The sequence below is a fragment of the Gossypium raimondii genome, chromosome 13 (genome assembly GCF_025698545.1).
Source record: "Gossypium raimondii isolate GPD5lz chromosome 13, ASM2569854v1, whole genome shotgun sequence".
NCBI classification, from domain to species: domain Eukaryota; kingdom Viridiplantae; phylum Streptophyta; class Magnoliopsida; order Malvales; family Malvaceae; genus Gossypium; species Gossypium raimondii.
Window position 1 is genome coordinate 38,075,658 of NC_068577.1, and position 17,690 is coordinate 38,093,347.

The 17,690-nt window shown below is 31.7% G+C and overlaps 1 protein-coding gene across 2 annotated transcripts; it reads left to right on the top strand.

Annotated features, from left to right (window-relative positions):
• The first annotated feature begins 2,280 nt into the window (after nucleotides 1-2,280).
• LOC105783368 (protein NRT1/ PTR FAMILY 5.10) lies at nucleotides 2,281-4,701 on the top strand. 2 transcript variants are annotated; one of them, XM_052626904.1, is made up of 4 exons: nucleotides 2,548-2,696; nucleotides 2,851-3,081; nucleotides 3,188-3,714; nucleotides 3,792-4,701. In XM_052626904.1, the coding sequence occupies exons 2-4, from the start codon at nucleotides 3,079-3,081 to the stop codon at nucleotides 4,606-4,608; spliced, it is 1,347 nt and encodes a 448-aa protein (XP_052482864.1). In that variant the 5' UTR covers nucleotides 2,548-2,696; nucleotides 2,851-3,078; the 3' UTR covers nucleotides 4,609-4,701. The 2 variants fall into 2 exon arrangements, with proteins under 2 accessions (XP_012464228.1, XP_052482864.1); XM_012608774.2 differs by lacking the exon at nucleotides 2,851-3,081 and having other exon boundaries at nucleotides 2,281-2,696.
• Nucleotides 4,702-17,690: the final 12,989 nt, after the last annotated feature.

Here is a 17,690-nt window from a genome sequence, read left to right on the forward strand (position 1 = left end):
ATCATAAATTGAGCCCGGGAGCCCAAAACTGAGATCAGGGCCCAAAAATTGGTCGAATCAGGCCCGATATATGAAATTGGGCCAACGGTCCAATCGGTGACTAGACCGAACCGGTCGAGTCGTCATTGACCCGGACAGAATCGGCTCAGGGTGTCGTAAGGGTGTCGCACCTGCATCATTAGACATGACAGTGCCGGTGGTTGTGACTGCGATGTCTCGGTGGCCGGCGGTGGTTGGTCGTCGGTGGTTGAAAGTTGGAAGGGTTACACTCCTACTTGGACTCTACTAGAGAATTTGATTTCAGATTAATTATCCAGAAATAATATTATTTTAATATTTTAATATTAAATTTAATTTAATATTTATCTTAATATTATTTTATTAATTTAATAATATTAAAGTGATTATCTTAATATTTAATTTAATTTAATGATAAGGTAAACATTCATTATTTTAATAAGATTTAATATTAAATTTAATCTAATATTTATCAAGATAAATATTAGATTAAATTTAATATTAAAGTTATTAAGTTTAATTATAGTTGAACTCTCTAAACTCTCCTTATATAAAGAAAGCCTTGGGTCATTATTAAAGTTGTAGAGAGAAAAATCTCTGAAGAGATTGTTTCAGAAAATTTCTAGAGATGTTTTTTTGATTTACAACTTGACCCAAAAGTTTAGAGAAATTGTAAAATTACCCCACTGATAATTATTGTGAAAAATTTTCTGATTCGAAGCGAGCTCACACTTGATAGACGTGAGCTTGAGGATAGCAGAGAAGACTACTCAGTCGAAGCGCTCATTCTAAACGAATTGAAAAAGTATAAATTTGATTAAATTTTTATTACTTTAGATATCACAACCAAGATATTGTTTTGGAAAAATTTTTAAAACTCTGGTTTTTCCCTAAATTTATTTTTCGCTACGTTTTCCAAACTCATTTTTCCAAACAATAACATTTTTGTATGGTGGATGCAATAACTTTCTTTTGTGATGGATATAATAACATTTAGATTTCTTATTAGTTTGGTAGTTTAATTAGACATGTATCTAATGGTTATTGTTACAACCTTTCATATGAATCACTATATAGTAAAGTTTATATTAAAATCCTTGAAGGATTTAGAATGATAAAACATATAGAAATTCCTCGAACTTTCAATATGTTTGCGTAAACATTTATACAAATTGAAATGATTTAAGCATATGTTGTAAATTTGACTCAAGAAATAATAGTTGAAGGAAGATTATAAAATGATCAAAATACATATTTATACTTTTATAGAATGATCATGATCAAAGTTTGCTATGATTATTGATAAATTTGTTTACGTGGTTATTTGTAAAGTTAATATTCAATATTGGAATATATAGAATATCGGATATCATGTGATGTTGTCATGAGGGGGAGTAAAGACGCGTTGTACTTTTTTCCTTTTAATCGGGGTTTTAACCCATTGGGTTTTCTTGGTAAGGTTTTTCATGAGGCAGCATATTATGCGTATTCCATATATGTGAGTATCCACTAATTTGGAGTGGACGGTGACAAATCCATCCCTAAAAATACTTATAAAAGCAAGAATGCTTGCATAAGAAAGATTAAAAGTTATAGAAGAGGAGGCAAAAACTTCACAATTTTCATAAGAAAAAGAGAAGACCTTTTAGACAATGAGAAATAATAATAATAATAATAAAGAAGTACATAAAACTAAAGACAATGTGAGTCTAAAATGTCATTTACTATTCAAAAATATTCTGAAAATAAAAATAGATAAAGTGGACGAAGAGCCACAACTTACTATTAATTTAAATTTCATCACTACAACAGTTAGAATATCATCGTCATTATTTCTAATCTCATCAAACTTAATATTTCAAGTTTAGTCTTGGATAACTTCCTAGTTTTTCCTGTGTCCCGATGATGGTGATATTTAACCAGCAGCCTTGAATTAGAGGAGGCAGGGACGGAATGAATTTTCCCGAAGTAGAAAAGAGATGATATCTTTTGAAGGTAAACATAGAAAGTGGATGTCCAATTATTCACGTTTCAGAACCCATATCGTACCTATCTTCTCTCACTAATTTACATATATTATATTACTGAAATAAAAAGAGTAGCTATTTTTCAATCATTAAATATAAAAGTTGTTCAAAATTTACTTTCTTTTGGCCATTGGTAATAAAATATTTGAAAATAATGAAAAAGAAAGACCATGCTGTTCACAGGTTTAATATCTTATTATTATTATTTTAAATAACCATGGAACCGCTGAAAATTCAATTTTCTTTTAATATTTTAATGCTGCCCATAAATTCCTCCGCTCCAAACACTTACTAAAGCTTACTGCAATGTCCGATCCTGCAGCTGCTGAAACTCCACTTTTAGATGACTCAGTTAAAGGCTGCCTTGATTTCAAAGGCAGACCTGTGCACCGTTCAAGCTCCGGTGGATGGACTTCGGCTTCTTTCATAATTGCGGTTGAAGTTGCTGAGAGGTTTGCTTATTATGGAATCTCTTCAAACCTCATAACATACTTGACGGGGCCTCTGGGTCTGTCCACTGCCGCCGCCGCTGCACAAGTTAACGCCTGGTCAGGGGTGGCCACGCTTCTCCCACTCCTGGGTGCTTTCCTTGCTGATTCTTTTCTTGGCCGATACCGTACCATCATTCTTGCTTCCCTTGTTTACATTTTGGTAATTCTATTTACATTTTGGCCAACAACAAATGAATGCTTCATCATAATTTCTTCCAATGATCCACTGAGCTATTCAGCTAAGAATTTTGTGTCGGCAGAGATAAAATTATAAAATTGTGTCAGGAATGCTTAAATTAATCTTTTAATTTTAGGAGGACTAGAAGTGCAGTTAATCCATTTACCCAAAGGAAGTCAACGCCCAGCTTCGTCCCTGGCTCAAACTCTCTTGAACTCATTCGTCATTCTCAAATTAGAGAAGTTGCTTCCACTGCTCAAACAATTACTTTGAAACTCAATTCAAGATTTGAGAAAAATAGCTCTAACATCGACTTGTAATGGAGCAATTTGTCGCTTGACTTAGCTTTCCTGTTGAAGATTTGATGGTTAATTGAACAGAATAAGCTGAATTATTTTAATTTTTTTTGCTAGAGCATTTGGTAGTTGCTTTCCATAAATGACTTGAACTGGAATTGTTTTATTTACATGCAGGGGCTAGGCTTGCTGACTCTGTCAGCCACTCTTCCATCTGTCACCACTTCCGGTGCCCCAAATGCTGATAATGTCACATTAAACACTTCATCAATGCTTCAGTATCAAGTGATACTATTTTTCTTCTCACTATATCTGGTGGCATTCGGACAAGGTGGGCACAAACCATGCGTTCAAGCATTTGGTGCTGATCAATTTGATGCAGAACATCCTGTGGAGTGCAAAGCCAAGAGTTCATTCTTTAATTGGTGGTACTTTAGTATTGCTGCTGGTATCTTACTGACGCTTTTGATTTTAAACTACATCCAGGAAAACCTTAGTTGGGTTCTTGGATTTGCAATACCTGCTATTGTGATGGCTGTTGGACTGCTTGTTTTTGTGCTTGGAACAATGACTTACAGGTTTAGTGTCAAAGGGGATGAAGAAAGCCCATTTGTGAGGATTGGTCGAGTTTTCATTTTGGCCATTAGGAATCGTAAAATAGCTTCTTCAGCAATTGCTACAGAGGAAAGCTTGAAGCAATTCAAGTACGTGATATATTTTTTCATCTAAAGGAAATTAGGAAATAAACTGATATGGAATGGATTTTCTATTGTGGTGGCAGATTCCTCGACAAAGCCCTGCTTGCTCCAGACAGTACAATGGAGCAAGGAAAAGTGTGTAGCATGAGAGAGGTTGAAGAAGCAAAGGCTGTTTTAAGGCTTGCACCAATATGGGCTACATGCTTGATTTATGCAGTTGTTTTTGCACAGACATCGACATTGTTTACTAAGCAAGGTGCTACAATGGACAGATCAATTACAAGAGGAATTGAAATACCTGCTGCCACACTTCAGTGTTTCATTAGCTTTTCAATTCTTCTCTTCATTCCTATATATGATAGAATAGTTGTTCCTTTAGCAAGAGCCTTCACTGGGAAACCAGGAGGAATTACAACGCTTCAAAGAATTGGAACTGGAATTGCTGTGTCTGCTATAGCAATGGTGATTGCTGCTTTAGTAGAGATGAAGAGGCTTCAAACTGCTCGAGAACATGGGTTGGTAGACAAGCCAAACGTGACAGTTCCGATGAGGGTATGGTGGTTGGTCCCCCAATACTCACTGTGTGGATTATCTGATGTGTTGGCAATAGTAGGTCTTCAAGAATTTTATTATGACCAGATGCCAAATGAATTAAGGAGCATCGGTATTGCACTCTACCTTAGCATCCTTGGTGTTGGAAGCTTCTTAAGTAGCTTTCTCATCTCTGTAATTGAGACAGTAACTGGTAAAGATGGCAGAGATAGCTGGTTTGCAGATAATCTTAACAGGGCACATCTTGATTACTTTTATTGGCTGCTTGCTGCACTTAGTGCCCTTGGATTGGCTCTCTATGTATATTCTGCAAGATCTTATATTTATGCTAGGCGAAGCTCGTCGTAAATAGCTTCTAGCCCATGTTGCTGGGATACCTAAGAAATGAATACAGTATATCATTTCAACATAAATAAATTAAATAAATTTTGTTTTTCTTGAGCTGTTGAACCCTTTAAATAAAATGGCATGTGGATCATTTTTAACTCAAATTTTTCAAATAAAAAGGATTCAATTATTTAATTAAAACTACATGTACTGATGAAATAACAAAGAAACTAAACTGTATCAATTAATCATATGAATAGTTGATTTACAAGATCTATTTATACAACATAACAAACCCACAACTAAATTTTCACTTATTTCACCAGCTGCGACTTAGTTTGGATGAGCGGTACATTTATTTCCGATAAATTTAAAAACAATGGTGGTAGTGAGATTAGTTACTGTAGCGATGAGATTAAAAATAATGATAAGGTGTGTGTTTGGATTTAAACATAATATGTGTAATTGAAGCGAAAATAAAAATAACTATTAAAAACATTACATTAAATTAAGTTATATGTGTAAAATAAATAATAATATTCCATATTAAATAATATATATTAATTTTTATTTATGTTAAAACAAAATTTTATTAATAAACAATTACATTACATATAATTCATATATCTACTTATAATTAATTCATATAGATTTTTATAATAATAAAATTTATTTATTATATAACTCCATTTTAATACGATAAAAATAATAAATTATTATAACTTTTATTTATATATTTATTTTAAAATATATTTATAGTAAATATTAAAATAATTATGACAATAAACATGTAATTTATATATTTTATGATAAATTTATATATTTACTACATCAACATATAACATAATAAAATTTATTTAATTACTATCTAATAATAAAATTTGTAATTTACTTATTTGGATGCCCAAAAGCCTTATTTTCACACCCATATAAAGGATAAAGTTGTAAAAATATTATCCACTGTAGTTACTTCTTGTTTACTGGTGTTTGACACTAGTTCCAAGACTTTCTCACCGATGCGTTGAAAAATCTTTTGCCGGCCAAATTTGTTACTATCCAAACGGATATATATGGTGCGATTGTACCAAAATTAAGAGTATACGTATTTTACCAAAAACAACTGGGCATCCAAAGGAGCACTAATTCTTCAACTTTTGCACCATATCTAGGGTTAAGCGAGTTAAATCTCTAAAACTAATTAGCTTGTATATTAATTAAATGTAACATTGAAAATGTACTGAAATTGAATCGTAATCTGAATATATAAAATAACCTATGAATTAAATTGTGGGAGAATGTGAAATGGAATGAGGAGAAGGGCTAGAATTGAATAGAAAGTGTAAAGCACTAAGTGGGTGGTTGAACCAAGCTTAAGCTAAGTTTGTGGAAAGAGATGATCAACGCCATTAAAGTTGTTGAAAATTTTGAGATATTTCATAAATAATCAAATCTCACATTTTTAAAGGAAGACATTGAGACCCTTATTTATAAGCAATTATATTTCATTGAGCAACTAAAAGAAAGTTGAAAAACTGGACTCATGCATAAGGCCCAAAAAGGTCAATGTAATGTACATTTCAGCCTTTTTGTTTTTAGATTTCTTTTTCTACTGAAAATTGCGGTAAAAGTATTATAGAAGCTCTTGTATTAAGAGTCAAATTGTATTTTGCCTCTTTTATTAAAAATAGGTAAAATAATCCATGTACATTAGATCAAAGAGTACATTGGTCCTTTTTGTTAAAAAAATCATCTATTTGTACTGTTAAAAATTGGTGTGATTGACAGAATAACTAAACAGTTACACGTGGCATGCCACATATGCCTCATGCTAATATACATGGACTAGTTTATAACAGTAAAAATGGAAGAAATTTTTAACAAAAAAACCAATTTACTCTTTGATTTCACATATAAGGATTAATTTACCGTAAACTACTTAATTCAATCCACTTACCTTTGCTATTTCTAGCTAGTAAAAGTCCTATAAATAGCACGACTGACTTTCACCCTAAGCACATCTAAAAAAATATGTCATTCTCCTCTCTCTCTTCCTTTTGAGTTTGCTAGATACTTTTTATTGCAATCTATTATTGACTCTTGTTCTTGTTTAATAATGGAAGAGCTTGATGAGTCCTAGAGGATACGCAATATAGAGAAATATCCTTAAAGACAGTGACCAACATGCCTCAAGATATTCAACTTGTATTCTAGGTTCGTTAAATTGATAACTATTTGCCAACAATCTTAAGGATATTTTTGTACTTGAATGATGTTCGCACTGTGTTGTTGTTGCCATTATTGTCATGATGCTACCTATGCCATATTTCCTAATGTCCCATGTGCTTGTTGTTATTGTCATCTTGTTGCTCGTATCTCAAAGTTGTCAATATTCCTATTGTTTGAGATTCTCATGCATCACTAACACGTATAAAAAAAGTGGTGATATCTAAATATTTTTGAAATACTAGAATTAATTTACTTTTGGGAAAAAATGATCATATGTAAAGTATGTTATTTATATAATGAAATGTTTCAATGAAACATGAATCCATGATTTTATGTTGCATGAATTCATTTATTATTATTAGAGAATTAGTAGGCCTAAGTTAGAGTTTAATATGGTGAAATTTTAATATAGTAATAATGTGTATTTACCTTTAATTTAGTTAATTTTATTTTGACCTTTAATATGGGTTGGACCAAACCCAAGTTCAAATATTAATATTTTAATAATAAGATATTAAATTGGACATTGGGTTTCACTTGAGTTTTGTTTAAAGTTGTATTAAAATTTTAACCATGATGATAATTCTTGTTTGCCATGTTATTGGATTTGATTATGTAAGCTTAATTTATTTACTTTAAATTGTATGCTCGTGTGTACCCGCGTGCATGTGTGAGTTGAATTTATTTTTTAAACATAATTTATAATGAATCTATGGTTACAAGCTCAAAATAAAATTTTGAGAAAAGAATGGGAAAAAGGAAATTGTTTTGTACGGCAAATTCATAGTTAGTTGCTAGGAATAAGTGTGATAGTGTGAAAGTGCATATTTAGGAATGGTTTTGGCTAGGTAAAACTTGGTACTTAAAAGCGTCATGTACACCACCTCTCTTCCCTTGGAACCTACTTGGTGCTTTATTCATCAATTATGCTCACTATTCCAGTATCTAATTGTGATGACAAACTGAGCTACTATATAACTTTGTGCAAAAATCAATAATGGAGAAATGATAATCCTATTGATCCAAATGTTAATTTGGTTGAAGTAGATGATATAATTTTGTGGTCATTCCTCAAGTTAATATTATGACTAATATGAAAGAGTAGATGATAGACAGTAGTGACACTCGACACATTTGTGGTAATTAAAATACATTTGTGTCCTACTCCCAAATGGAAGAAGGAGAAGAGACTGTCTATCTTAGAAACTCTTGAAACTACACATGTACTTGGAAAAGGCAAGGTTCTGTTCAAACTTACATCTAGAAAGACCTTAGCTTTAATGAGATGCTTCATATTCTTGATGTTTAAAGCAATTTGGTTTACGTTGGATTATTAGGAAAAGTTGAAGTGAAAGTTTTATTTGAATGTGACAAGGTCATAATAGCTAAAAATATATTTTTGTGAGAAATAAATTTTGTAACCATATATTATTTGTTGTTTGATTTAAAACTTATTAATGACAATGCTAATCTATTTGTTTGTCTGATTGAAATATCATGATTTACGTGGTATGTTAATAATAAGATTTGTGAATATATGTTGTTCAGAATGAAATAAAATTAGAGCATTTAAATATTTACTAAAATGTGTGGTTGGTAAATCAAATATACTTAAAAATTATTTGTATATCATTTGTGTGTGTTATGAATTGTTCAAGTGTCCTTTCTTTTGGGTTATGGATCTATCACACTTTTTGGGTTTCGAGAAAATTTTAAGGTTACAATAATTCTTAATTGATTTCCATTTCAAATGATTTTCTAATTTTACAAAAATAAATTTTAAAAACCTACAGGAGATGATGTTCCACGATCTACTTACAAACCCAAAATTTAATAACCTAAATACAACCAATCTAAAAACTAGGAACCACAATCTTTGGTAAAATTAATAAATATAAAATAATAAACATTCATTCATTCACATATATATAAATTCAAAACATGCATATAATACAATAATGCTACTTCTTATCAATTTAATCAATCAAAAGAAATATAGTACAACTTGACTTTAATACCAATTATTAAAAAATTTAGTTTAAAAATCAATTTTATTGTATAGCGGAAAATTATTTTTTTTTAAATCGAGCTGTTGTGTTATTTAGAGAAATAAACCATTTATCAAATTAGTTCATGTGTTTTAGGTAAGACAAATTTATTCGTTTCTCGACTTTCTATCAAAACAATCTTCTTTGCCATTTTCAAACCGTCGACTTTTTTAAAGTACAACTCCAAATTTACAAACCGTTAACACAATAAAAACTTTATTGATATTCTAATAGGGAAGATCCATTTCTCTTTATGAGTTAGAAACCAAAGCTGAACTCTCTCAAAAAAATAGAATTTATTAGAAAAATAAATCTCACTATAAAACAACAGAGTGACAACACTTACTGTGATATATTTTTACCTACTCATAGTCTCTATTTATAGAGATAATCACAAGAGTCTTAGCTGAACAAGAGAATGCAAAGTAATAATATTTTAATAGAAAATATATAGTCCCAATAGGACTATACATATTGGGTGGCGCCACTCTTCTAGGACTTGGATTTGTTGCCTATCAAGTATTAGATGAGCATGTTGGACTCATTCATTTATTAAGTACAATTATATGTTTTATCTGAACCTTAAACCAAGTTATATAATCTATTGAACCTAATAACTAACTTTCTATTCTCAAAATATTATTTATTTAATTAATTGAATTAATTAATTAATTTACTTAATTAAATTATTTGTTCAACTTAATTCTAATTTTGTTAAAGCTATGACAACTTTATTGTACTAGATTATATGAGTAAATAAATTTAATTGTCTTGTTCAATAAAAGCGTAATGACTAATCAATTGAATTTTCCGCTTATTCAATTATTTAATTGCAATCAATTAAACAATAACCTAAAGAAATTAATTTAATCATTAACTCATCTCTTGCTTATAGCGAGAAAATGCATTCACTACGGATAGTAATACATGTGATTTATTTCTCTTGATCGCCATTATTCATCATATCAATTCAAACGCAATCTATATAGGGTTGTGTCGAGTTAGCGGAGGGACGGACTGGACATATATATTTAGGGCACAAATAATTTGTAATTAAGTTCCAACTCTTTGCTTATTAATTACAACATTATTTAGTCATGGAGTTAACCTATTAAAAGTATCATGACTGAAATCCCTCCATTATATATCATTAATAAAGCAACTTAATTTATGCACGTCTAATTACCTCGCCATATGTGTGTTACCCTCGTAAGATTTTTTTAATCTATTTGGTTTAAATACTTCACCCAATATGATCATATTTTATCTTATGGTAACCACTATATCTTAGATCATGAAAATGTCAATTACTAGACAAATGACTCGTGGCCACATTATTTTTTCATCAACCATGTACTGTCAATAAGAGGATATCATTCACCTTTTATTGGGCTATGAATTCCACTATTGTAGCAAGCCATGCCATGCAAAAGTCGTATACCCAACGCATTAGCTTTCGACTCTATTACCAATTGAACTCAGACTTTTAATACATCAAAGCATACAAGTCAAACATGCATAGTTAATCACTTACTCAAGATTAAGTTAGGTCATACTATGAACGTTACAAGTGAATAAATTCATAAACAGGATTAGGATTAATTCAACATAGGTCCTATATAGAATTAACCTACACATGACTTGGAGTTAGCTACAGTAGTTTTCACCTTAAAAATTTGGAGACAATATGTACAGGGAGTGATGCCACATGTTTACAAACCACAAAAGCTTGAAGTATTTCCTTACTCAAAAGGAGCTAAATTTGAGACAGAGATGCTGGATTGAACTGCTAAAGGATTATGACTGTATTATGATTATCGCTCGATGAAAGCTAATGTGGTGGCAAATGCACTGAGTCAAAAATCACTGGCATCTTTGAAAGTTATGAACGCTCATTTGGCTATAGAAATAGATGGCGCAATTCTAACAGAGTTAAGGGTCAAACCAACATTTCATCAACAAATCTAGGGTGCTCAAACAATGGATGTTAAGTTAGGAGAAAAAAAGAAAAACATGTGGAAAATGGTCAACTGAGTGGGTTTACCATAATTGATGATGGGAGTTTGTACTTTCAGGGAAGATTATATGTTCCCGATGATGTCAAGTTGAAACGAGTCATTATCAATTAAGTTCTTAGTAGCGTTTATGCAATGCCTCCTGGAAGCAATAAGATGTACAATAATTTGAAAGCATATTATTGGTGGAAGAGTATGAAAAGAGACATAATAGGTTCATGTCTAAGTGTTTGGTGTGCCAACAAGTCAAAGCAGAACATCAGGCTCTTTTTGGACCGTTACAACTCATTTCAATTCTTGAGTGGAAATGAGAACGAGTCTTCATGGATTTTGTGTCTAGACTACCTCTGACACCGAGGGAAAAATGATTCAATTTGGGTTATTTTCAATAGATTGACCAATTTAGCTCATTGTATATTTATCCTAGTTGACTACTCTATAAAGAAATTGGTTGAACTTTACATTACAGAGGTCGTGAGCCTACAAAAGGTGTCGTCATCTATTATCTCTGATTGGGATTCGAGATTTACATCGAGATTTTGGAATAAGTTGCATGAAGCTGGGCATAGTTAAATTTTAACACTACCTTTCAGCAATAGACAAACAGCCAATCGAAAAGAGTGATATAGATTCTAGAAAACATGTCGAGAAGCTGCATTATTGAGTTTGAAGGCAATTGGGAAAAATATCCACCATTAGTTGAATTCACTTACAAAATCAATTATTAGTCTAGCATTCGGATGATACCTTACGAGGCATTATATGAAAGAAAGTGTAGGATTCCCCTGTGTTGGACTAGATTAGGTGAAAGTAAGTCACTGGGACCCGAGTTAGTTCAAGAAACTTAAGACAAAGTGAGAATTATTCATGATCATCTAAAAGATTCATTAAACTGTTAGAAGTCTTATGCTAAGTTATAAAGAAAAGGCATTGAGTATAATGTGGGAGACAAGGAATTTTTTAAGGTATCACCATGGAAGAAAATGCTTCAGTTTGGTCGAAAAAGAAAATTAAGCCCATGATTTATTAGACCTCACGAGGTACTAAAATGTGTTGGGCTAGTAGCATACCAAAACGCTCTGCCCTATGAGCTATAAAAAATTCATAATGTTTTTTATACCTCTATGCTGAGGAAGCATAGGTCTAATCATTCACATGTTATCACTCCTGTGAAAGTGGAAATTCAACCCGATTTAACATATAAAGAAGAGCCAACAAAAATTTTAGCTCAAGAGAAGAAATAATTGAAGAACTAAAAGGTTTCATTAGTGAAAGTGCTCTAGCACAATCATATGGTTAAATATGCTACTTGGGAAAGTGAGTAAGTTATGAGACAATAATGCCCCAATTTTTTTATTCAAGTAAATTTTAAGGACAGAACTTTTACAAGAGGGAAGGGTTGTAAAGCCCCAAAAATTATCAGTTTTTTTTGTCTTTGATATACTAAGAAATTTATTAGAATTTTGATATGAGAAATTTAGATGTAGATGTGACACCAAACTGTTTAACCAATCTCGTGTCTCTTTTATTACTTCTTCTTTACTTGTAACTTATTGTTCTTAATCGTATCATTCAATTGTCGTAACCTAATGTTACAACTGTTGTGCATTTTTAGGAAATAATGATGATTAGGATTGAAATATATTTTATATATTTTTCTAAGTACCCAAATATTATCATTTTTTTCTCATTTCTCTAAATCCTTAAAATCTTCTAAAGCTAAACTCCATAGCTATGATTACTTTTACATTAAGTTACAACACAAATCTATCACAAACATCACCCTTTAAGGCAAAACAATAGTAGCCAAAACGAACATCATTATTCAATAAAGAAGAAAGAAGGCGATGAAGCAATTGGTGTATTAAGAGCTAACAGATACTTCAATGGAGCAAGAGATTCGAGTGATAGTTCAAAAATAATCAAAATAAATCCAAAGAACTTGGAATGTATGAAAGGTGGAGTAGATCAAGAGCCAATAAAGCCAATAATACATCGAGGAGCCCCAAGTACTCGTTTTGAATCAAACTAGAAAAAATTTAAACCCACCAATTACACAAATTGAAATTTAAACACGACATTCGTATTTGTGTAGCTAGAATCTGTCTTTTGTATAATAAGCTAATTTGATTAATTTGTGTAATAAAGTAGTATTTGTAATTTGGTTTAATTTTATATAATTTTTCAAGGAAAAAAAATACTTTTTACATAAAATTTTCAGTTAAGTTCATTTTTAAACTAAACCAATTGAAAAAAATTTCATTTTGATGTAGCCAATTTTATTTCAAGGTTGGTTCGATTTCAGTTTGGGAGAAATATAAAGTCAGTTAAGTCGATTTTTGGTATTTTCAACCGAACCAACTCATTGCTCACCCCCAGTGATGGGCGTCGAAACCACCAAATATAAATTCCTACACTTTAACATAATTAAATAGTAGTATAAAGTAAAAGGGTCAATCCCACAGGGATTGGATTACTAAATTTCTTGTTTTCGTGACCAAATTTCTGAGTCTAGGCAGCTATTGTGCCCTCGACCTATGCATGCAAACTGTAAAATAAATGAAAGGGGGAATTTAGTTGATAGAGAAAATAAATTAACAAAAATATAATATAATAAAATAAAAACAGATTTGAGATTGCAAAATAAAATTAAGTGAATTAAATTAAATCGGGGAACTAAATATATTAAAACTTAGCATCAGCCTCGGTATCCCTTGAACTTGAACCGATCCTTGAAACAATAGTTTTTCTCTTCAAATCGATAAGTTGGTTATAGCGACTAAGGACGCCTCAATCGCCAACTTTTCCTCTTGTAGTAGATTCCGGAACGACCTGCAATTCTAACCACGTGACACGTGTCTGTAATTTAAGATTTCGACAGCTTTGCGATCTAGAAAGCCCAACTGGAAGTAACGGCCTCAACCGCATGGGTCATTTAAATCCGATCACTATCTCCCTTAATGGAATCCAACTAGCTTTTTCTAATTGAACATGCCAATTTTTTCGAGGGAATTTGAATACAGCACGGCTGACTCGACTTCCCAACTATACGTCAAACAATTCCAACCCAACGCTCGTTTTTTGAATTGAAATTGAATCAACTTTAAGGGACGAATTTGTACTATCCCATACACCGGAAATATAGTGAATATCGTATTGAAAAGTTTTAGTGTGGGTTCATATCTCACGATTATTTTGTCGAAGTGATAATCGAGCTAAAGCTAAAAGGGACTTAGTTAAACATGAAATAAATCATGCTAATTGGTATCTAGAAGTGATTTTTAATGGAAATGGTAGAAAGTGGAAAGGGAAAGGGACTTGAGAGGCAAATTAGCTAAAGTGTAGAAATGAATGGCAGAATGTCAAGACGCAGAAATGGAGAAAAAAGAAATGAATTGTTTTATTCCAAAACTAAGTGTGTCTTCAAGTGCAACCAACACTAGGTATTTATACACATTACTCATGCTAAATTTATCATGTTTATCCAAAAAAATCAACTAAAAATTTAAATTTAAAAATCAATGTTTAAACTAAAGATCAAATTCAAACTATTTATAAGATTTTGACAATTTGAAAAATAATCTGATTTGAACCAGTCAACCACTAATTCTTTTAATTCTTCAATTTGGCCTTCCTTTTTGCTTTTCGTTCCAATTTAGTCCATTTTGTTTGATTTTGAACTTTGGCACACCAATTTCATCACTGATAAGAAAAACACAAGTTTAGTAGCATCTTATTCAAAAATTAGTCAAAAATAAATACATTAAAAGCACAAATTTAACTTGCTATCACCTAGTTACATCAACTCCCACGTCATCAATTTTCAACTTTTAGTTACCACACCACTTGCTATGTCATCACTTAATGGTTGCTTGGGGCTTCAATAGAAAACCTAATTTGAAGGCTTAATTGATTTGTAGTTTTTTTATTTATGCTCAATTGTGTGTTATTTTCAATTAGGGGCTCAATTGATTATTATTTTTTTACAAGGGTTTTGTTTACCGTTTAAGCCAAAGAAAAATAATATGGTAAATACAAACATATCAAAATTTACATAAAATAGAAGAAATAATTAACAAGTAATATGTATATAAATATTTATAGAGAAAATATTTGGTACATTGTTAGTGGAGATTTTAGACTCTACAAGCAAGGGTAGAGGGTTGACAAGTGTCCTATTGAGATATAGTAAAATATTAAAAATACATATTTAGAAAAAGAGACACATGTCAATTTTTCAAGATTGCTTGTGGAATAAAAAAAGTATACTATCAATGTACCATATACTAACACATACTTATAATACCCGAATACTTAATTTTATTTGAGAAAAAATGATGAAATTTGTGAACTGATAAAAAAATCAAATTTGGTCACAATGGGAATTGAACTGCAACCTTCAACTTATGTATATTTAGTTCTATTTATTTTATGGTTGACATGGCTTATATATACTATATAGTAAAAATAAAATATAAACAAATGGAACACTTAAATTTTTAATTATATTTATGGAGATTTATATATATATATATATATCAACATGCATTAACACATTAAAAAATCAAAAAGAGAGAAACATTCTTTATCACGTGCAATATTCAAAAACTAGGCGAATGGTCAAATCAATCAAATCATCTTTTGAAATACGAAAGGTTTCAACAAAAATAGTAAGTTTAAAAAAATAGGTTGAGCAGACCCATTTGAAATAATGGTTAAGCTTAGACTTTAATATTCAAACCCTAAGTTGACTTAACCTAACCCATTTTCAAGTTTATATGTTCTTTTTTCTCCTCTTTTCAAAATAATAATAGTAGATTAATAATCAAGAAACCAAGATAAATCCCAAGACTAGTTTCACGAGCCGTGGATCAAAGCTCGTGATGAATGCACACAAAACATCTTATGGAGGTCAATTGATTAAATGGGCTCATTTGACCCACTTGAATTGGCCTGAGAGAATTTTCAAGAGAATTCTCATCTTTCGAGAGTTAGGCTGACTTAGGCAGATTTGAAATAAAGAAATCACCTAAAGTCACGCAGTTTATCAGACTTAATTCTAGCCCCGTAATACTTGGTGTAACATCCCAAAGTTTAGCTTAAAAGTTTTGAGAAATTATTTTAAAGATGAGTAAATTTCCTAGTGGTTAAAAGGAAAAAAGCAAGCATAGTAATTAGATCAAGGTCCCAAGTTTGAATCCCTTCCCTTGCAAAATAGCAAAAATTTTGATAGACATTTCCTTCTCATTATTTTTGTGTTGCCCCTACCTAGGTAAAAATCTAATTTTTATTTATTTTTTCAGCCTTTAGCCATTTTCTTTTCACCCACTATTTTCTCTTCAGTTTTTCTTTTCTTCTCCCTTGTGTGTCCCTGCCCAAACCACCAAGATCCACCGTCCCTTTTTTCTTTCTTTTGCAATGGGTTCTTGCACCATTCTCCTGTTCTTCTTACTTTCATTTTTCCATATTTTTCCATCTTTAAACCTGAAATCTTTAACCCCCAAGAACAATCTCCATTGCCACCCCTTCCTTCTAGCTAATATAAGTGATATTTTTCTTTCGTTTTCTTGGCGAATCTTTCAAGAAAATACCCAATTTTATATATCTGGAATTGGGTGATTTTTAATGATTTTATGGGTAATTTCCACCCTTCAAAAGTGATTTCAATTGGCTTACAAATCAGCCCCGATTTACCACTATGAGTGGTGGTGCGCTACACTTTAGCACTACTTTTCACCTACAGACGGATGGTCAAATTGAGCGGATTATTCAGATACTTGAGGATATGTTGAGATGTTGCATTCTTGAGTTTGAAGGTACGTGGGAACGATACTTGCCACTGATTAAATTTGCATATAATAATAGCTTTTAATCGAGTATCAAAATGGCACCTTACGAGGCTTTGTACGATTGCAAATGTCGAACACCTTTGTATTGGACTGAGCTCAGTGAGAATAAGATACACAGGGTTGATTTGATCAAAGGGACTAAATAGAAAGTGAAAATAATTCGCGATAGTTTGAAAGCAGCGTCAGATCGTCAGAAATCTTATGCAGACTTGAAACGGAAAGATATTGAGTTTCAAATCGGGGTAAAGTATTTTTGAAAGTCTCGCCATGGAAGAAAATACTCTAATTCGGTCGTAAAGGCAAATTGAGTCCGAGGTTCATCGAACCGTATGAGATCATTGAACGCATTGGGCTAGTTGCTTACAAATTGTTGTTGCCACCTGAGTTAGAAAAGATACACAATGTGTTTCACGTATCGATGCTTCGACGATACAAATCTGATCCCTCGCATGTAATTACTCCGTCAAAAATAGAAATTCAGTCCGATATGACTTATGAAGAAAAACCGATTCGTATCTTAGCTCACGAGATTAAAGAACTACGCAATAAGAAAATTTCGTTAGTAAAAGTAATGTCTCATCGACACGATGTTGAAGAGGCTACGTGGGGACCCGAAGATGCTATGAGACAGCAATATCCAAATCTGTTCAACGGTAAGATTTTCGGGGACGAAAATTCCTTAGGAGGGAGAGTTGTAACATCCCGGTTTAGACCCTAGTCGAAACAGTGGTTTCAGGACCATGAATCTGAGTCATAAAAATATTTTAATTATATTTTATGTGTTTATAGCATGTTAGAATGCATGTGTGAAATTTTCGTGAATTAATTTTACCGATTGGTTGTTTAATTTTATAAATGGACTTAATCGCTTAAATTGTAAAAGTGGCTTGCTATTTGTTAAAGTGCTATATGGCTATGTTCTTTTAATGTGGAGGCATTAAAATGAAATTAGGCCATTAAATGAT